At 44.1% G+C, this 15,254-nt stretch overlaps 2 protein-coding genes across 3 annotated transcripts; both read right to left on the bottom strand.

The window, feature by feature from the left end:
- Positions 1-1,318: 1,318 nt before the first annotated feature.
- LOC144716287 (uncharacterized) lies at positions 1,319-5,890 on the bottom strand. Of its 2 annotated transcripts, none has more exons than XM_078591401.1 (6): positions 4,551-5,890; positions 2,463-3,048; positions 2,314-2,376; positions 2,171-2,236; positions 2,027-2,092; positions 1,319-1,955 (listed from the first exon to the last, which is right to left on the bottom strand). In XM_078591401.1, exons 1-6 carry the CDS (start codon positions 4,626-4,628, stop codon positions 1,513-1,515), a joined length of 1,302 nt encoding a protein of 433 aa, XP_078447527.1. In that variant the 5' UTR covers positions 4,629-5,890; the 3' UTR covers positions 1,319-1,512. The 2 variants fall into 2 exon arrangements, with proteins under 2 accessions (XP_078447527.1, XP_078447526.1); XM_078591400.1 differs by having other exon boundaries at positions 2,314-2,379; positions 4,551-5,889.
- Positions 5,891-11,874: 5,984 nt separating this feature from the next.
- On the bottom strand, positions 11,875-13,389 carry LOC144716179 (chaperone protein dnaJ 20, chloroplastic-like). Its single transcript, XM_078591254.1, has 2 exons — positions 12,850-13,389; positions 11,875-12,138 (listed from the first exon to the last, which is right to left on the bottom strand). Exons 1-2 carry the CDS (start codon positions 13,375-13,377, stop codon positions 11,986-11,988), a joined length of 681 nt encoding a protein of 226 aa, XP_078447380.1. The 5' UTR covers positions 13,378-13,389; the 3' UTR covers positions 11,875-11,985.
- Between the last annotated feature and the right edge of the window lie 1,865 nt (positions 13,390-15,254).

Here is a 15,254-nt window from a genome sequence, read left to right as displayed (position 1 = left end):
CCTTCTACTTCACTATTTCATCTCTCTCTCTTCTCTTCTTTCTCTTCTCTTATTTCTCTCTCTTCTTTCTTGCTCCGGTATATGTTGATGTCTCTCTCAATCTATCTAGTGGAGATTGTGCGCAGGCTTTTGCGGGCATTGCTTCAATTTTCATTCTACAGGACTATCTCATCTCTCTCTCTTCTTTCTCTCTCTAGTATCTATTGATGGCGCGCTCTCTCTCTCTATTTAGTCGCGATTACTGCAGGCTTTTGGAATTCCGTGGAATGCGAGAGGTTTGACCGTGGTCTCGCCGACACTGCTTCCATTGTCTTTCACTTGGCTATCTCATCTCTCTCTCTTCTCCTCTATCTATCTCTCTACCTATCGATGGTGCGATGCTTCTTTACAAGAAAATAGCAGTTTGGAAATGTGTTCACGTGGCCCAATTCCCCTTTTCTTGTTGACCAGCTCCTCTCTCTTCTCTTTCTCTCTCTACAATCTGTTGATATTGCCGATGTTGCTTCCATCTTCCTTCTACTTGACAAGCTCGGCTCTCTCCTTCTGATTTCTTTTCTCTCTTCTCATGTATCTCTCTCTACCTATCGGTCTGGTGATGTTTCTCTCTCCAAGGTGAAGGGATTTTGGAAACGATTCCTCGAGACCCATTTTTCTCTCCAAGCTCAGCTGTTTCTCTCTCTCTCCTCTCTCTCTCTAATATATGTTGATATCTCTCTCTTTCTAGTCTAGATTTTGAGACGGTTCTAAGAATGGCATGGAATGATCTTGTTGGCATTTCCTCCGTTTTCCTTCTACTTGATCAGCTCAACTCTCTTTTTCTTCTCGTCTATCTCTCTCTCCACCTTTCGATCTGGCAATGTTTCTCTCTCTAAGAAAACAGCAGTTTCGAGCCGTTTCCATGAAACCCATTTCTTCATCTTCTCTTTCCCTCTCTCTCTCCCCTTATCTATCCCTCTCTACATCTATATATCTATATATACTCCTGTCTTTGTTATGTACAGGCAAGAATGGAGAGGAATGTGGGCTGTCTCCAATACAACCCATTTTCATTTCCTATCTCTCTCTCTACATGAAATGGATCTTTAGTTTTGGACCAATCTCTCTCTCCCTAAGGGAAATGGGTCTCTACGTTTGGATCAATCTCTCTACAATAAATTTGTAGCGATAATTCAATGTCTCTCACTTCAGATTTACAGCATCCTCTTATCTATCATCAAGAACATCTCTCTCTATGCATTTGCCCCTAAGAATAGATTCCACAATAATACGAAGTTAACCCTCGAATAATGCAGAAAAACCCTCAAAATGAACAAATTCGGAGGGGTAAATAAAATTTTGACTATTTTAAAATTTTCCGTCGTTTTCCCATCCAAGTGATATTCTCTCCAGCGAGCTTTTTGTGAAATAGATTTACAGGATAAGAGGTCAAAATTGTGAAGAAGCCCATTCTTCTCTTCCGGCCCATTAGTGGGCCCACCAATCAGGGCCCACAAGAAAAGTCAACCAACCAGCTCAGAAAGGGAGAACGTAAGGCAGGGCGATGACGCCGTCGGGCCCGGTCAACACGGGCTCGGCCCACACCTTCGGAAGCTCCTCGTCGTCGAGTTTCGGTCCTGTCGTCGTCGCCGGCTGTCGTCCAATGAGCCAGTCCTGGTCAACGGGCTCCGCTCCTTGTTCCAATTTGGGGATCTGGAGAAGTTTGCTGAGCTGGATCTCTCGTGGATGGAGCGAACGGGAGGGCTTCCGAGCCGGCTCACCGTTCTCGGGGACGGTGGGCGCCTGCTTTGGTGGCGCTTGCCCGTTAACCTTGAGCGGAAGCTGCTGCTTGCCCGTTGGCTTCCCCGTCTCGTTAAAGTCAACGGGCTTGCCGAGACTGTCCTGGGCCAAATTGGGCTCGAGCCCGTTGACCAGCGGGAAGTCAGGCCATGCCAGCTTGTGGGACCTACCTTCGTCCTCTGTCATTCATGAGTCAACAAATGGGTTGACGCCACATACCCTAAGAATGGAAATCCATGCGTTGACTTACCGTGAACGGGCTCGTTGGCCGGGGGTAGCTCAGATCGGAGCAGCTTCTGCGGCCTTGCCACGTCATCTGTCATTCACGAGGTGAGCAAACCTGTAGCTGCCACGTGGCCCACACTCAAAAAATGGGAATCTAGCATTGACTCACCGTCGAAGGGCCCGTTGACCAGGGGGAGCTCGGAGCGGGCCACCTTGTGTGGTCTCGCCTCGTCCTCTGTCATTCACGAGTCAACAAAAGGGTTGATGCACGTATCCCACCCCTGGAAATTCGAAACCCTAGCGTTGACTCACCGAGTAAGAGCCCGTTGACCAAGGGGAGCTCGGGCCGGGACAGCATGTGCGACCTCGCCTCGTCTTCTGTCATCCAAGGGTCAAAACAAAAGGGTTTATGCCATGTAACTCACCAACCCTGAGAAATTCAAATTCAAGCGTTGACCCACCGTGGAAGAAGCCGTTTCTGCCCCGCTTGACGAGGGCGCCATCGCCGAGTGGGCTCTTTCTGTCAGCAGCAGTGGCGGTGACGACCGTAACACCGCCGTCATCTCTGGGCTTTTCCTTGGACTTATCTTTCTTCTTCTTCTCTTCCTTGTCCCTAGACTTGTGTTTCTTCTCTTTATCCTTGGCCTCGTCTGCTCTCCTGTCCACGTCAGCAATCCTCGTCCTCCGTGCGTCATCGGCAATAGAGGGGACGACAGCAACCGGAACGTTGACCACAGGTTGACCCATAAGAACTGGCCTTCTCTCGGGGACGTCAACTGCTGCCACATCAGTTTTTTTGGGCTGGGGTTTGACCAAGTCAACGTTTTTTTCATCCTCTTTGCGATGGTCTTCATCTCTTTTTCCTTTCTTATCCTTCTCTTTGTCTTTCTTCTTGTCCTTGTCCCGACGCTTCTCCTTCTTGCTCTTCTTCTCTCTGTTCTTGTCCTTACTCCGCTCCTTGTCTCTGTCTTTGTCCTTTCTCTCTCTACCATCCTTCTTCTCTCTATCCTTCTTCTCTTTCTTAAGCTCCTTCTCCTTCTCCTTCTTCTGGAAAGATCATTCCTCTTAATGAGACAAATGAATCATAAGGAATTAAATCAATGAGATAGCTACCGATTCTTAGACTTCATAATTTCGAGTAGAGTAAACCAGGAAAAGAGGTCAAAATAGTTTTGCATTAATGAGTGGGGTAAACCACGTAACAGACAAACCTGTTTAACAGTCAAGTTCCTCAGCATGAATTAAATGAGACATGAGTAAGGGTCAAAGAGGGGTGCAAACGAGTTTGAAGACATACAAGGGAGAATGTGTGATTGATTTTATAACAATTAGGGGTTTATAAAGGAAATGTAGGAGACAAGAACAAGGGTCAAGAGTTGACTGCCTGAGTCTGTATTAAAGGACGCTGGATGTCTCTGCGGAGAGATCATTATATATCCAGTATTTTTCTATGAATTAAAGTTACAGAAAACAGGTGTGAATTAAAGTTCAGACCAGTAGAAAAGAAGAAGGCTTTTATCTGTCAGAGATGACGAATGGCCGGAACAGTGATAACTCATTATCACCATTCGTGACGGTGAACTTGGCTCAAATCCAAGATCTCTGTTTGATCCAAATGATGGGATTTGTATAAATCAAAAAGATGAATGATATGCATTATACTGGTGACGTCAAAAAAAGAAAGAAACGTAAGGTTTCTGAAGTCAATTCGACATGAATAAGAGATTAATAAAGGCTCCAGACAATCTCTCTCAGTAGTGTAGGCGGATGATGATGAACTCGTCATCATCATAAGTTCTACACGAGACACATAAGGTGACAATATGATGATGAAAAGGGATGATTCCCACACATAACGACGACGATGGAGATGGAACATTGTCCTATTGTCACCGACACCCTGGACGCCAAAACCCATCTTGGAGTCAAAAACATGGCGAAAAGAGTAAACGGGTTGTAACATTATTTCCTACTAGATTAAGCAGATGACAAAAAAATGTAATCAACACCACCACGGGATTACCTTTTAATTATAAAAAGTCGCCATCTTCGTCCAGAATTATCCTGTCGACCAGGATGACAAACTCGGACCACCAGACAGATGAGGGGATTCATCCCTCAACTCTCATCATTATCATCCTCATTATTGTCTCCCACTAAGATGATGATGATAACTTCTTCATCGTCACCCCGGCATGAACCAATGACAAGGATGATCATGACTCATCATCATTCTCTCGTCATCGTCATCAATGCTGGTAAACACTTGTCATAAAAAATCTCTTATTAAATCATTCTATTAGTACAGGAAATATGATGCTATACCTTATCATAAGTTATCAAGTAACTCATACCAAAGAAAATATTCCGGAGGATTTCAAAATTTTGATACAGTAATAACCAGATATGATAGTTCTTTTGGGTAAATCTGAGAAGACTTCGAAGAAAATCGTACTAATTAGATTAACTTGCACAAGACCACATACATAAACTCTTCTGACACAGACGATGAGATGTATACGAGCAAAGAACAGAAGAATTCAACGAACCTTCAACAGTAAATGCAAACTGCTGCTCTGCGGCTTCTTCTCATATCCCGGTGGAGGAAACGGAAAGCAGCGAGACATCACAGGCCAAGCAAAGATTTGCAGCGAACGCTAATTTCCAGAACTGCAGTTCAAAGAGAGGGACGGACCCATGAACTCGCTTCTGTCCATACACCATGACCTTAACTCATTTCAAGCTTCAAAATTCAATCCAGAAAAACCAATCACTCGTAACCCCAAAAAATTTCCCAAGGATCTTGCTCCTTTCCACTAATTACCAAGGAACAGAATCAAATGAGAGGCCTAATCTCCGATTGAAACTGCGATTCCACAAAAGAATCGGTCTTTGTCCATACACCATAACCTTAGTTCACTACAAGCTTCAAAATTCAATCCAGAAGTCTGAATAAGCCCTAGTCCCAATAAATTAACCAAAAATCTTACTCCGTTCTATCAATTTCCCAGGAACTGTTTCAAATGAGCTGCCAAATCTCCGAGAGAAATTGCGATTTCACCAAAAAAACTCGCTCTGGTCCGTAAACCATAACCTTAGCTCACTTCAATCTTCAAAATTCAATCCAGAAGTCTGAATCAGCAGTAGCCCCAACAAATTTCCCGAGGATCTTACTCCTTTCTATCAATTTCCCAGGAACAGATTCGAATGAGAGGCTTAATCTCCAAGAAAAACTGCAATTTCACCTAATCCTGGAAGTGTTTTAAAGTGCAATCCTCTTCCATGGCCAGAACAAGGGGGATGCCACCATTTCTCTGCCCAGAACAGAAGAATCAGCGCATTTCCTTCATTGGCCGAGGTTTCAAAAGCAAGACTGAGCGCATTCAACAGAGAGATCGACTTCAGTTCCAGCCATCAAGCATCCGGCCCGTCAAAGAAACCCGCAAAATAGCCGATCGGAAACCCTAGAAGCCCAAATCGGAAAAAAAAGAAAAAAAAACTGATATCCGGGAACAAAAACCGAATTTGATGCAGAAGATCCTCCGCTGCAAGAACACCAGGAACCAATTTCTCGCTCCGCAAACGAGGGCGGCCACAAGAACAGACCTTGGCAGATACCCACTACTCGTTTCCACCCCGATTACAGAATTCCTTCTTCTTTGGATCAAAATCTCTCTGAAAATTCCGTCTGAGCTGCCAGAACTGGCCAGCGATTTCAGCAGTTGTGGAGATTTAGGAACGAATGAAGAATCACGAAGAGATTTGTTTATATAGAGAAGAAGAGAAGCGAAGCTAGAGAGAGAAAGAGAGACAGCTAGAGAGAGAGATAGAGAGAGCCGTCTTGTTCTTGCTGCTACTCTCGCCGAGCGGTGAGAGAGAGAGAGAGAATAGAGAGAAAGGTGATCTGTGGGCTTAATGGGTGGAGGACCGGGTTATTTTCTAGTCCCTTTTAAAACCAAGAATTGATAAAAGACCCTGAGTGTTATAATAGCTGGAAAAGTATTGTGTTTATACTCTCTTTTGGGGGGTTTGGGTGGGGCCGACACGTGGCAGTTGTGAGAAATGCGAAGTGGCTACTGCCTTTTGACTGTTGAAAATTATTTTCCAGAATTTTTTAATCGTCTCTCTCTCTAGAGTCTATCAGTCTCTCTCTTATCTGGTTCTGTCATCTCCATTCTCTTTCTCTCGTTCTCTCTCTCTCCAGTCTCTCTCTATCTCTCTCTTCTCTGGTTCTCTTCCTCTCCAGTCTCTCTCTATCTCTCTCTTCTCTGGTTCTCTTCCTCTCCAGTCTCTCTCTATCTCTCTCTTCTCTGGTTCTCTTCCTCTCCATTCTCTCTCAATCTCTCTCTTCTCTGGTTCTCTTCCTCTCCATTCTCTCTGTCTCTCAATCTCTCTCTTCTCTGGTTATCTTCCTCTCCACACTCTCAATCCAACATCTCCATTGATTATTTTCTCTCTCCGTTCGCTCTCCAATCTTTCCGTTGTCTCTTCTTTCTTTCTCCAACCTCTCCACTCTCTCTCTCTTCTCTCTCTCTCGTCTCTCTCTTCATTCTCTCTCCAAACTCTCCACCGTCTCTCCGCTCTCTCGCTCTCCATTCTCTCTCCATCCTCTCCACTGTCTCTCCACTCTCTCGCTCTCCATTCTCTCTCCAACCTCTCCACTGTCTCTCCTCTCTCTCTCTCTCTATCCTCTCCACTGTCTCTCCTCTCTCTCGCTCTCCATTCTCTCTCCAACCTCTCCACTGTCTCTCCTCTCTCTTTCTCCATTCTCTCCACTGTCTCTCCTCTCTCTTTCTCCATTCTCTCTCCAACCTCTCCACTGTCTCTCCTCTCTCTCTCTCTCCAAACTCTCCACCGTCTCTCCGCTCTCTCGCTCTCCATTCTCTCTCCATCCTCTCCACTGTCTCTCCACTCTCTCGCTCTCCATTCTCTCTCCAACCTCTCCACTGTCTCTCCTCTCTCTCTCTCTCTAACCTCTCCACTGTCTCTCCTCTCTCTTTCTCCATTCTCTCTCCAACCTCTCCACTGTCTCTCCTCTCTCTCTTTCTCCATTCTCTCTCCAACCTCTCCACTGTCTCTCCTCTCTCTCTCTTAAACCTCTCCACGGTCTCTTCTCTATCTCTCTCCATTCTACTACCTGCCTATCTGCCTTCTCTCTCTATTGTCTCCACTCTCTCTCTACCATCTCCACCGTCTCTCCTCGGACCCTCTCCACTGCCTCTCATCTCTCTAGTTTCTTCACCGTTCTCTCCTATCACCCTCTCCGCTGTCTCATCTCTCTCTCTCTCTCCATTCTCTCCATACTCTCGTTTATCTCTCTAGTCTCTCTACACTGTCTCTCCTCTCTCTCTCCATTCTCTCGTTTATCTCTCTACTTTCTCTCCAGTCTCTCTTCTCTCTCTATTTTATCGTTTATCTCTCTACTTTCTCTCGCCAGTCTCTCCTCTCTCTACCCACTCCTTCCAACCTTTCCAGTTTCCACTGTCTCTCCATTCTCTCTCGGCATCTCTCCTCTCTATCTCTCTACACCCTCTCACCTTTCTCTCCTTTCTCTCTCTCCACGCTCTCCACTGTCTCTCCTCTCTCTCTCCATTCTCTCTTTACCGCTCTCCACTGTATCTTCTCCCTTTTCCTTCTCTCGTCTATCTCTCTTCTCCCTCTCTCTCTTCTCTCGTCCATCTCTCTACTTTCTCTCTCCATTTCCCTCTCTCTCTTCTCTCGTCTATCTCTCTACTTTCTCTCTCCATTTCCCTCTCTCTCCCATCTCTCGTCTATCTCTCTACTTTCTCTCTCCACTCCCCTCTCTCTCCCTTCTCTCGTCTATGTCTCTACTTTCCCTCTCCATTTCCCTCTCTCTCCCTTCTCTCGTCTATCTCTCTACTTTCTCTCTCTACTCCCCTCTCTCTCTCCCTTCTCTCGTCTATCTCTCTACTTTCTCTCTCTACTCCCCTCTCTCTCTCTCCCTTCTCTCGTCTATCTCTCTACTTTCTCTCTCCACTCCCTTCTCTCCCTTCTCTCGTCTATCTCTCTCCTTTCTCTCTCCACTCCCCTCTCTCCCTTCTCTCGTCTATCTCTCTCCCTTCTGTCATCTATCTCTCTACTTTTTCTCTCCATTCTTCCCTCTCTCTCTGCCTTATCTCGTCTATCTTTCTTTTTTTCTCTATCCAACCTCTCCTCTTTCTCTCTCTTCAGTTTCTCCTCGACTCGTCTCTCTCTACTTTCTCTCTTTCTATTCACACGATTACTGTGGATAGAAAAGAGAGATACAGTGAGATAATTATAGACTCACCTTTTCTATTTTTTTTTTCAAATCAGCTATTTTATTCTACCCTCAGAATTTATCCAAATAATTAAGTGATGTGACGCTTATTTTCTAACCCTTCCCCTGCAGAATACACCAAATATTAATCATTAAATAAGAATAACCCATCCCAATAAATGTTATTAATTGGCGTTCTATTAAATGTTTATGTGAATACAGATTCCAATATAATCCATGCCATATGATAATTATAGAGGGAGATGTGGGATCGAATAGATTGAACCAAAGATTGGTTATTAATGAAATGGGGTTTCATGATTACAGTGCATAATAGTCCGGGACTGGGACGCAGGACGAGATGGGACAATATTGTCCGGACCATCCCGTCCCAAATATTTTCGTCCATGTCTCTTCCAAGACTACTCATCTCATAAAATAGGTCGGTCTTATAAATGATGGGCTCCCACTTGGCTTTCCTCATCAGCTCCCTCGCAGCTTCTGCTTGGCTACCACTCAACTTCCCCTCTCGGGTTCCCCGCTCCTTCTCGTTGCCGCTTGGCTTCCACAGGATGAAAAAACTGTCCCGTCCATCGTCCAAGGCCCCCGGACAGGGCGGTTTTTTGTCCCATGATGAAAAACCGTCTCATCTGGAGACCTGTGGATGATTCTACATCGTGTCATTCATCCGACCTCGCACGCAGGTCTATTTTTTCCTCCATGGATGAAAAACATGTCTCATCTGGTGCTGTACACCCTATGAATTTGAATATCATAATGCTTTGACCTTGAACATGTTTTAATATAATATTTCCTACATAGTTGAAACAAAAAACATTACCTAGATCCAGAGTATATTTGAACGTTACGCAATTATTATTTTCATGAGGATTTTAACGATTGTTGATATTATGAAGAATTCTTATAGCCTCTAATCCCATGGAGCCTCTTACAGTTTCTCATGATCAAACACTAAGAACTATTTTAAACACGCGTGGTTCATAATTTGTAAACTGATCTATGATATATCTTTTGGTTGACATTGAAGATATCAAATAGGAATATATCAAGATAGCAAAAGTGAAAGTTGATGCCAGACAAGAGAAAAAAATTAATTACTAAGTAATTGTTACCATTCAATCCTCCTTTTTGAACATATTTTTTATTAAATAATATAAAGTAGCAATGGTGGAGTTCAAATCAAGATATTCATGATATAAGTTGGATGCTAGATCTGAAATTGTAGAAGATTATTGCTAAAAAAAGCAGTGCCTCCAAGTAGGATTGGACATTTAGGACAGAGGACTAATTTGACTGGACCGAACTGGGGCCGTAGTTACTCCATTTGAGGGTGGACTGGTCGGTCAAGCAATTTTAGGTCCAAGGATCTAACCAGACCAGAACTGGAAGTATATTATTAAATATTTATTTAATATTTTTATAAAATTCTAATAATATTAAATCCAACTCGCTGGAGAGGTTTCTATTTGAGCTCCGCATAGCCACTATATATCTGAGGATCAGGAGTTATCCTTTGAATGTGGGTTGCAATAACCCATCAAAACTTCTTTTTTGTATTGGACGTTTCTTCATTCTCTAGTCAGTTCTTTTTCTTCCCTCTTTTTCTATTCAATTTTAAAGCTTATTATGTGTATATTCACTGTAACAATCAACAAAATTTACTACTTTGACTTTGACATCGACTAATCAACCTAACCAGAACGAGATTAGACCTGACTAGGATCGGACAAGAACAGACCAGAACTGGACTGTAGTTTAGGTAAGGTTTAGGTCTTTGCTGAAAACCCCGACCGGACCGGGATCGTTGGACTCTACTTCCTAGAGAGGGAGAGAGTGAGAAAGAGAGAGAGAGAGAGAGAGAGAGAGAGAGAGGAAGGGAGTGAGAGAGAGAAAGTGAAAGAAAGAAAAAGAAGAGGGGAGTGAGAGAGGGAGAAGAAGATGAAGAGGAAGAGAGGGAGGGTGGGAGAGAGAGATAGAGAAAGGGAGGGCAAGATAGAGAGAGCGCTGGAGAGAGAAAGAGAAATGGAGGGAGAGAGACAAAAGAGAAGAGAAGAGGAAGAAGAGAGAGAGAGGGAGGAGGAAGAGAGAGAAAGAAAGGAAGAGAGAGAGAGAGAGAGAGAGGGAGGAGGAAGAGAGAGAAAGAAAGGAAGAGAGAGAGAGAGAGAGAGAGAGAGAGAGATAGAGAGAGAGAGAGGGAAGGAGGAAGAGAGAGAAAGAAAGGAAGAGAGAGAGAGAGAGAGAGAGAGAGAGAGAGGGGGAGGGAGAGAAAGAAAGAGAGAGAGAGAGAAAGAAAGGAAGAGAGAGAGAGAGAGGAAGAGAGAGAGAGAAAGGAAGAGAGAGAGGAAGAGAGAGAAATAAAGGAAGAGAGAGAGAGAGAGGGAGAGAGAGAAAGAAAGGAAGAGAGAGAGAGAGAGAGAGAGAGAGAGAGAGAGAGAGAGAGAGGGGGGGAGGGAGAGAGAGAGAGAGAGGGAGAGAGAGAGAGGGAGGGAGGGAGAGAGAGAGAGAGAGAGAGAGAGAGGGAGAGGGAGGGAGGGGGGAAGAGGGGGAAGGAGAGGAAGAGAGAGGGAGGGAGGAAGAGAGAGAAAGAAAGGGAGAGAGAGAGAGAGGGAGGGAGGGAGAGAGAGAAAGAAAGGAAGAGAGAGGGAGGGAGGAAGAGAGAGAAAGAAAGGAAGAGAGAGGGAGGGAGGAAGAGAGAGAAAGAAAGAGAGAGAGAGAGAGAGAGAGAGAGAGAGAGAGAGAGAGAGAGAGAGAGAGAGAGAGAGAGAGAGAGAGAGAGAGAGAGAATGAGAGTGGAAGAGAAATACTTTTGCTACAATTTCCGCCATGCAGCAAAAAGTCAGCATCAATGTCTTTACAGGGCGTTTTACGATTTGATTGTTCTATTCATATTTTGAATGATATCGTCAATGAATCATGCGGCAAAGACTTAGGACAGTGATATTTCCAAATCTTAGCATATAATCCGCAAACGATTACTATACTAAAAGAGCTGGCACCAAGTTTGCAAAGCAAAGCCATTTAAAATCTTGAGATGGAGATGGAGATGGAGATAGAGATAGAGATAGAGAGAGATGGAGATGGAGATAGAGAGAGAGAGAGATAAAGTGAGAGATGGCGATGGAGATATAGAGAGAGAGATGGAGATGGAGAGGGAGATAGAGAGAGAGAGTGAGATGGAAATGGAGGTCGAGAGAGAGATCGAGATGGAGATGGAGATGGAGATAAGAGAGAGAGAGAGAGAGTGAGATGGAAATGGAGGTAGAGAGAGAGATAGAGAGAGAGATGGAGATAGAGAGAGATCAAGATGGAGATGGAGATGGAGATAGAGAGAGATGGAGATGGAGGTAGATAGAGATGGAGATGGAGGTGGAGATAGAGAGAGATGGAGATGGAGATAGATAGAGAGAGATAGAGATGGAGATGGAGATAGAGAGAGATTGAGATGGAGATGGAGATGGAGATAGAGAGAGATGGAGATGGAGGTAGAGATAGAGAGAAATGGAGATGGAGATGGAGATAGAGAGAGATGGAGATGGAGATAGAAAGAGATATAGAGAGAGAGATAGAGAGAGATGGAGACGGAGATAGAGATAGAGAGAGAAAAAACACACGGTTGGAAATGCTTTCCCACTGATTCCATCACTAATTTACAGAGAGCGTGGATGAGGACACATGAAGAAAAGACTTACCCCGTTCTTGTTTTCTTACTCTGGGAATGGATCTCTCTCTCCTCGCCTCCTCATCGGACAACCCCACGAGAATTCATTCCCAGAATCTCTGTTCTTGCTTTTCCTCTTCAGCCCTTCTAACTGATCTGCCCACTGTTTCTTCCATTGCGACTTCTCCTCCACCACCACCTTCAAAAATAATTTAAAATGGCGAAATTAAACAAATTTAATCAAAAGAAATTAAATTAATACGCAAAATTTGAAATAAAATTAAAAAAAAGATGCAATTATGGACAAATTAAATTATTCAGAGCGTGTTCTTCCTCACTGAGGGGAAAAGTACAATTTCTGGGTAGAACTGATTAAGAACTCTACATTGACCAGGAAAGAAGAAAAATCTAACAAGAGAAAGCAATTTAACATGGGAAATTCTCTAGCTTTCTTAAAAATAAGTTCATCATGACAACACAATATCCAAAATTCAAATCTTAGTTTTTAATAGCTTTTTTGAAAACCGGGGTCAATCAAGTCGCATTTTCAAGACATGGAAAATTCCTGAGCTTCGCATTGATCCAAGAAACAAACCATTTTTAAAATTATAATTTAACAGAGCTGGATTCATTCAAGAGTCATCTTCAAGATATGAGAAGTTCTCTACCTTCGCATACAAAATCCAAGATAAAAATCTTAGCTTTTATTAGAATTTTATAAAGGTGGGACCATTCAAGCGGCAGCTTCGAGACAGGGATTTTCCAGCTTCGCATGGAATCAGTTCATCATAACATCACAACATCCAATATACATATTTATGTTTTAATGAAATACATGCATTTCATTAAAATTCAATTAAAAAAATCGGCGGACTAATGATTCATTCAAGTTATGCAAATTCAAGCTCACCTCGCCGCAATTGTATCGGTAATGTCTCCGCCAAGGCGGAAACGCGATGTTAAATCCACCGGCGAGGTCGCGATCGTAAATCGCGCGGCGGGACGGATCCGACAGCGTCCTATACGCTTCCTGAACCTCGATGAACACCCGAGTGTACTCCTCCGCGCGATCAGGGCTCGGACAAACGTCGGGATGGAACCTCCGCGCCATCTCCTTGTACGCCTTCTTGATCTCGGCGGCGCTTCCTCTCTGATGAATCCCTAACAGCTCGTAGAAGCTCTTCCCTCTGGTAATCGCCTCCGCGGCCGCAACGCCGTCTTCCACGGCCGCTCGAGCCCTAATTCGCCATGGAAACGATCGACCGGAGGAAGAAAACACCAAATCCGGCGCGCGTCTCAAATTTCTACCTCTACTAGAACTACAAATCCTCACCGATCTGAAGAACTGACCATCTCTTCGTCTCGATCTCGAAGAAATCTCAAATTCCACCGAGCTCGTCGCAGTTCCGCAGCTTCTACCGATCAGCCCCGCACTCATCTCAAATTTCTTCCTATCTCGATTCCCCAAACTACCGGCGATATTTATAGCCTCGTCAGCCAATCATATCTCTCCAATTCTTGTCAGTTCACTGTACGTATAAACTCCGTGCAAATCGTTTTGTACTCTTCATTTCCCTTTCGGATCACGATCCACTACAAGGTGGGCCCTACAGTTTATTCTGTTGTGTGCAAGCAGGATTCCTACAGTTTGCAATGTATTTAATTTATATTGAATTTAAAAGGGGCCAAAATATCAGCTGTATTATACATTTGCATGCTTGCATTTGTGTTTCATAGGGATTGGCAAGATTGGGTGACGATGAAATCCTGATCATGGTGTCGTCATGAACAGGCATCGTCGATGTAGTCTGTCTGTGCAGTCCCTAATATTCATCGTCATTAACTCGACATCACTGTCGATGTTCAGATCGTCGGGGTGAAAAGAAAGGTCTCAATTCGGGCACTCGGATCAATAAAAACAAGTCTTACCCGGAGCTATAGTTTTGGATCGTCCGGGACGTGGACGATGGACGGGACGGGACGATCTTCGTCTTGTCCGATGGACGGAATCAGGGCAGGGACCCAAACGGGACAATTTTCTCGTCCCCTCTAGACGAAAACTGTCCCGTCCGGAGGTCTCAGGATGAATATCTGTCCCGGATTTCGTCCAACCTCGCGGACGGGATGATTTTTTGTCCTGGGATGAAAAAACCATCCCATCCGCATCCCTAAACTAGTATAGTTCACGATCGTCCGGGACGTGGACGCTAGTATCGCCACTTGACACTACTATTCCACTTTGCTATTTCATTCTTCCTTGCCTAAGCGGCTGTCACCTATCATTTGATACCAGTATCGTCTGTTGCTATTTCTCTCTTCATTGTCTGAGAACCCGTCGCCCCATCACTTGATATTTTTCTTCGAGTTTCCAAGATATTATGAATAAAACACGGCCTTTTTAACAAATTGACTAATAAGATACAGATTATGTGTAGTACGATGAAGACAAAGGCATCATGCCGGGTCTTGCTCATACAGTCCTCGTCCATCCACGATCCTCCGTGGCCAGCATCGAGGAAGCTGTTATAAACGCCATTTAAAACTCATCTTCATCATCATCGTTGCCCCACCACTTTATATTTTTCTCCAAGTTTCCATGATATTGTGAATAAAAACACAACATTTGTAAACAAAATTGACCAATAAGATGCACACTATAAACTTGTAGTACAATGATGAGGACGGCGTCATGCGAGGTGTTGCTCATACCGTCCTCGTCCATCCACGACCCTCCGTGGCCGTCATCGAGGAAGCTGTCATACACAGCATTAACCGTAATCCTCGTCGTCGTCGTTGCACCACCACTTTATATTTTTCTCCAAGTTTCCATGATATTGTAATAAAAACGCAACATTTGTTTACAAAATTAACCAATAAGATGCACATTATAAACTTGTAGTACAATGACGACGACAGCGTCATGTGAGGGGTTGCTCATACCGTCCTCGTCCATCCATGATCCTCCATGGCCGTCATCGAGGAAGCTGTCATAAACGGCATTAACCGTCATCCTCATCGTCATCCCTAATGTTTTAGCCTCTGGATCATTGTTCATGTAAGGTGGGCCCCACACAGTATGCTCTAAGTATTTTTTTCATTAATATAGTTAAACTAACTGGGAAGAGGTCAGCAGATACATATAGATTAGTATTTAATTTTAGGCTGAACTTATTTTCCGTACATTTATATATTTTACAAGGGAGAAGTATCAGAAATTTTCTAGAGCTACAGTGTCGAAGTCTTCCGGCTGAGGAACTTGCAGATGCGGCATCTTCTTCACCGATCGTTGTTGGTCGATCTTGTTCTTCAAATCTT

Source organism: Wolffia australiana, chromosome 20 (assembly GCF_029677425.1).
Source record: "Wolffia australiana isolate 7733 chromosome 20, ASM2967742v1".
Lineage (NCBI taxonomy): Eukaryota > Viridiplantae > Streptophyta > Magnoliopsida > Alismatales > Araceae > Wolffia > Wolffia australiana.
This window is presented reverse-complemented; position numbering and strand designations above follow the sequence as displayed.

What these genes read in the sequence shown, in the direction of transcription:
- LOC144716287 (XM_078591400.1), bottom strand. Translation starts at nt 4,628, where the DNA reads ATGTCTCGCTGCTTTCCGTTTCCTCCACCGGGATATGAGAAGAAGCCG. An exon ending in CAGAAACGGCTTCTTCCACG is followed by an intron (nt 2,380 to 2,462) that starts GTGGGTCAACGC and finishes CTTGGATGACAG; the next exon opens with AAGACGAGGCGAGGTCGCAC. An exon ending in GGCCAACGAGCCCGTTCACG is followed by an intron (nt 1,956 to 2,026) that starts GTAAGTCAACGC and finishes CATGAATGACAG; the next exon opens with AGGACGAAGGTAGGTCCCAC.
- LOC144716179 (XM_078591254.1), bottom strand. Translation starts at nt 13,377, where the DNA reads ATGAGTGCGGGGCTGATCGGTAGAAGCTGCGGAACTGCGACGAGCTCG. An exon ending in ACCGATACAATTGCGGCGAG is followed by an intron (nt 12,139 to 12,849) that starts GTGAGCTTGAAT and finishes TTATTTTTGAAG; the next exon opens with GTGGTGGTGGAGGAGAAGTC.